Genomic DNA, 5,611 nt, shown 5'->3' on the forward strand with positions numbered 1-5,611 from the left:
GAGTAAGGCCTAAATTTTCTCTACAATTAATTAAGCTTCCATGTTTGCTTGTAAAGAAAATAGAGGGAAAAAAATTCTTGGGCGACATATATGGGAATAAACTATCCTATTTCCGATTAATAATATTACGCCGAGCTATCATTCAACATAATAATATTACACCGAGCTATCGAGCTAAAATTGAGCGAGATGGTATTGGCTCAAAATCAGCTCGTTTCTCGACTGGGCTACAGAAAATATTCATACTCAGCTCATTTCTTTTTGAGTTGATCTTAGTCAAGCTAGAAAACGAATCGATCTCGAGCGGCCCACGAGTCTCGAGCCTTTCTTGCATCCCTATCTGCACCGGCCGGCCAAGCAGCACCAAGACTATCTAGCTAGCACGGAGACTAGCGTGCAGGATACTGCTAGAGAGAGTGAGACAGGTTCGGCGCAAACGTGTGCGCGGCATGCCATGGTCGGCGGCCAGAGGCGCTAACGCGTGTGGTGATCCGATTCGGCCACTGCGGGTTTAGTTTTTTCGTTACTAGCACATAGGCCCGTGCGTTGCAACGGGAAAACTTATGTGTCAATTATGAAATATGAAGTTTGTTAAAGTCCCCAAAGCACTTTATTTAAATTCCCCATATTTCTCCGATCCTAGAGAAATAACTATGTTGGTCTAAATCCCTTCTCTATCTTTATTTTATTCAAGTTTCTGTTTAATTTCTCAAAAAAAAGGTTCTGGTTTTTTTTTGAGAAAAAAAGGTTCTGGTTAATTAAAAAAATGGAGAAAGGGAATCTAACCAGCGCAACACCAAATCCCTTTTCTATCTTTATTTATTTTACTCATCAAAGTTTATTTATGTTTAATTAAAAGAAGATAACAAAGAGAGATGGAGTCCAACCAGCCCAAAACCATCGGCCCAAGTCTAAACCTTCTAGATGGATCAGCCCAACTACCCCCGTTAACCCCTAGAGCGAGGAGACTGATCCATCCACATCTCGTCTCTCCTTCTCCCTCACCCAGCGCCTCCTCCATCTCCCGGCTCGTCCCCAAGCAACTGCCCTCGAGGAGTTCCCCGTCCCCGTCGCCGGCCATGCTGCTACGCTGTCTCCCTCTCCTTCCTTCTTTTCCCTGTGGTTCTTCTTCCACTAACATCTGTCTCTCTCTTGTTTGCTGCTGAACGTAGGACGCCGCCGCTCCTACCAAATCCAGCCGCCGCCGGATCTGCCTCCACCGGACCAGATCCGTCCGGATTCGGCTGCCCTCGACCGTCCTCGACCTCATATTCTCCTCCAGTCGCCTGATTGATGCGCCGCCGACGGATCTGCCTCCACTGGACCGGATCCGTCCGGATCCGGACGCCCTCGACCGCCCTCGGCCTCGTCTGCGACTCCTCCGTCCGGATTCTGCTGTCCTCGACCGTCCCCGGCCTAGTTTGCTCCTCCCGTCGTGTGATTTGATGCCCCACCTATTCGATTTCTTCGATTTCGTGGTGTTGCAATCTGCTTTTCTTTGATCGATTATTTGATAGACCGAATCCTTCCCTTGTGATTATTCTCATCTCTGTGTCCTGATTTCTGTGGTCGCTTGTTGAATCATCAACGTCTACCTATATGAACCAGTCAGATTAGGTGTAAAGAAACGATGTGGTATTATTACTTAGCCAAGTCATATAATTTTTTCGGCATGATCCTAGGAAGGCAAGGAGAAAGCCTATCAGCATATGAAGCCCAGTACGGGCGGCGTGGAGGACGCGTCACGAATCTGAAATATGGAACACTTTTTTTTTTCACTTATATGTTGGACTGCGGGTTAATTAGTTAAAACCATAAGGGGCTTTTTGTAAATAGTGCACGGTGACGGACGACAGAAACCCAATTTTCTTTATTATTATTAGGTAAAGATAAAGACTCGGTAGTACTCTCTCTCTCTCAGTATTTTTTTCTCTCTTCTTCGGCCTTCGCAATGCTCCGAAGTTCGCCAGGATATTCACCTGCCTCTGCTCTGCACGCGTGGTACTGACGCGGTGTTTATCTCAAGAAGAAGCGCGCGCGCATGCATCAAGAAGGAGGAGGACGGATTTTCGTACCTACCTTGATCCACTCGAACTTTGAAAGTCCGGGCTTTTACTTTCCGCGTCATATTTATGCAAGCGGGCCCGAGCCGAAGCTGTACTGAAACTACTGAAGAAGTGTTCAACTGTCCCACTCCAGGTTCAGTTTGCGAATGGCAGCGACCGACGCGCACGAGACAGGTCTTTGATGGACTGCTGTGATGCATCCATCTTAGTTACCGTTTCGTCTAAACTCCAACACTGTTCTCTTCGCCAGTGTTCACCCTCGGTTAAGACACTGTTCACTTGCAGCCGGACCGGCCGTAGAGTGGGACAGAGAAGAAATTACCTGTTCGGTAAGCAGTCTCCGTTAGGAGTCCTAATCTGAATTTTCTATTACGAGTGCCTAATCGTGCTGACGCGTGGTTCGCAAGATTCCTCAACCCAGCTCGACAGATGTCCACCGAGCAAAGCATGCATGGAGTGTGCGCGAGGTGTCGAGCCACGGGAGCTCGGCGCTGCCACGTCCGCCGGCGTCCAATTCTTCTAGGTTACCGGTCGAGCCGATCAGCTCTAGCGCCGCACTTCAGTAGCCCTGCTCTGCTTGCTCACTCTCCCACGACAAGCTAGCGCCATCGACCATATCATCTCATTCTCATAGTCATCGGAGAAGAAAGGCTCTGCGAGAAGAGGGATTTGATTGCGATGGGTTCGGAGACGTTCGTGGAGATCCTGCTGGCCATCCTGCTGCCGCCGGTCGGCGTCTTCCTCCGCTACGGCATCGGCGTAAGCTCCTCCCAAACCTACGCATATTTATGAACTGCTGCTGCCGGTGCTAGCTAATTCACCTACGAGTCAAGCTGCCTGTCGATCTACCGGTGTGTGATGGGTTTGGTGCATGTGCAGGTGGAGTTCTGGATCTGCCTGCTGCTCACGGTGCTGGGCTACATCCCCGGCATCATCTACGCCATCTTCGTCCTCGTCGCATAGGCATAGCTTGTTCATCAATTGATCAGATCGGACTCGTGGAGATAGATAGATAGATAGATCCAGAGGCATCTTTGCTCCAGTTGCTCTAGCTGTTCATGGATGATGAGATGACTGGCGCATCGGTGTAAGCAGGATCTCATCTCTGCGCCATGAATAACCACCCTGCATGCCGGTTCAGTTACTAGACCAGCTACTACTGTTTTTCTACTGTTGTGCTGACCGGAGCGCTATGTACTGCCGTTCTGTGCGTATGATTATGCGTATCGATATCACTTCTCCAAATTAATCTGTATGCACGTATGTATCTTGCATTTGTGATTTGTGCTACTTCGCGTTTTTTTTGTGTGTGTTTGTGTGTTCTCCGTGCCGTCTCAGTGAGTGCGTATCACTTCTTCAGTACTGAGGCTTGCATGCGTGGAGTTCAGGCCCCTTCTGCGTGTATATTTCTGAAACAAAGCAATCGGCAGACCGAACGCCAGGAAACTCGAGATTCTCCCGTTAGATAGTCGAATTAATGATGCACACAAGAGATCATACATACAGATGGTGGTGGCGATTCATCATATCAATGGACAGTACCTCCTAATCCTGTCCTAGTAGCTCAGCTAGTGAGTGGTGAGCCAACTGCTAGTGCCGTTTTCTACCTACGCTTTTTTCCCCTTTCAAATAGAGGCCTAAGATTTACCTCATCAATACGAAGAAGAGAATAGAGTTTGTTACAAATGTCTCTCAAATACTCCCTCCTCCGAAAATACTTGTCATCAAAATGGATAAAGAGGGATGTATCTAGACATCTTTTAGTTTTAGACATCTTTTTTTATTCATTTTGATGACAAATATTTTCGGACGGAGAGAATACCACATACGAGATTATTCTTGCAGTACAATTGATCCTAGTTTCTTCGCACCCGCGGTGATCCGCGGGTTGTCATGATGATGTTGCGCAAAGGGTCCAGGACACGAGTATGTTTAGCAAAGCCATTGCTTTTCGATGAGGTCTGCCCACGCCGGTTCTCCCCTTTTGCAAAAGGGGAAAAGACCACAATTTACCCACTCCGCTCAGCCAACCTATCCGCAATCCAAATACTATCTTGGATTGCTAACCAATTGCTAACCAAGCAAAGAAGTTTAACTTTGAGCAACACCCGAACATTCAAAATCATTTGAGAGAATTAAGCCTAGGAATTGCTTACATACTCAAGTACTGCCTGGTCTCAATCAAGTGCGCCAGTGCGTGGATCAAAGGCTCTGAATACCAGATGTTAGGAACCCAGAATTATATATATCTCTCGATCTAGTTCACTTGCTCACGAATTCGAGTCTCGGGTAGCGATTACAACCTCTGGTACAAGAATTGGAAGAAGGAGATTGAAGACTAGATAATAACAGATGCCGCCGCCGCCGTGATCCACTGAATGACCTCCTCTTCTGTGCGAGCGTGTTAAGTGGGGAGCGGTTGGCAGATCACACCCACTCTGGCCCATGTACCTTTGAGCTGGGCCGCCGCTGGCGGTTGGGCCGTGGCGTGCGCGGGTCCTGGAGGCTGTCAGTAGATGGGGCCTTTCTGCCAGTGGCCTCGACATAGAGCGGGCTAAAAGTGTGTCACGTGTCGTGATCTGGGTGTTCTCTTTTTATTTTGTTTTATATATTTTTTCACACGTATTTTTAGCTTTTTCACTACTAGGAAAAGGCAATGCTAGTGGCGCATCAGTTTTGCCTACTAATGGCGCACTACTGGTGTGCCACTAGCATCATGCCATTAGAATTAAATTCTAATGGCGCACCTCTGGTGCGCCATTAGTATCTGGTGTTCTAATGGCGCACCAGCCAGTGCGCCATTAATATAGCCTATAGTGCGCCATTAGAATGCCTCCCAGGGGGCCATATATACCCATGTGCTTTGGCTTACTAATGGCGCACCAGTGGGTGATTATAACAGTGCGCCATTGGTGTCTTGTGTGGTGCGCCATTAATATTAATATTAGTTTTTTTTGTTTTTTTTGATTTTTTCATAGGTTATAAAATATATTATTTGACAGAATATAGACAGCACCATACAGCAACAACAGATTCATCGAATACAATAGAAGGTAAGTCTCCGAATACAATTCATCATATTAGTCTCCGAATACAAAAGACCGAACGAAGATAGAACATTACAAGTCTCGGAGACCGTGAGTAGCGAGTTTGTCTTCACATTACAAGTCGATATCGATCATCTAAACTACCATCACATAGAAGAGAGCTGCGATCATCACGATGAGCATCATCGTGATGAAACTGGTCTTCACCCAGTTCCTCCAACGCTCCCTCCTCTCTCCCGCTAGATAGCGGGCGTATCTAGATTCCGCATCCGCCCTAGTGATGTACCCTTTGTAACTGTTACCGCTGAAACGGTTAACCTTTCTCCGACACTCCTCGCAGTCGTCGTAGACTCCGAGAACCTTACCCTTGTACACGACATACGACGGCATCTCTATGCACAAGCCAGACAACAGACAATACATAAGCAATATATAAGTATGCAACAAAAGGATCGCAAGAGAAAAGCAAGACATTAATAGCACGATTCATGGTCCTAC

General features: G+C 47.2%; 1 protein-coding gene across 1 annotated transcript; it reads left to right on the top strand.

Annotated features, from left to right (window-relative positions):
* Positions 1 to 968: 968 nt before the first annotated feature.
* On the top strand, positions 969 to 3,314 carry LOC123107665 (low temperature-induced protein lt101.2). Its single transcript, XM_044529616.1, has 3 exons — positions 969 to 2,395; positions 2,474 to 2,825; positions 2,946 to 3,314. The coding sequence occupies exons 2-3, from the start codon at positions 2,745 to 2,747 to the stop codon at positions 3,027 to 3,029; spliced, it is 165 nt and encodes a 54-aa protein (XP_044385551.1). The 5' UTR covers positions 969 to 2,395; positions 2,474 to 2,744; the 3' UTR covers positions 3,030 to 3,314.
* Positions 3,315 to 5,611: the final 2,297 nt, after the last annotated feature.

The sequence above is a fragment of the Triticum aestivum genome, chromosome 1B, assembly GCF_018294505.1.
Source record: "Triticum aestivum cultivar Chinese Spring chromosome 1B, IWGSC CS RefSeq v2.1, whole genome shotgun sequence".
NCBI lineage: Eukaryota > Viridiplantae > Streptophyta > Magnoliopsida > Poales > Poaceae > Triticum > Triticum aestivum.

Bases quoted from the DNA above. Each gene is read 5' to 3' on its own strand.
- LOC123107665 (XM_044529616.1), top strand. From the start codon at position 2,745: ATGGGTTCGGAGACGTTCGTGGAGATCCTGCTGGCCATCCTGCTGCCG. The intron at 2,826-2,945 runs GTAAGCTCCTCC...GTGCATGTGCAG, and splicing joins TCCTCCGCTACGGCATCGGC to GTGGAGTTCTGGATCTGCCT.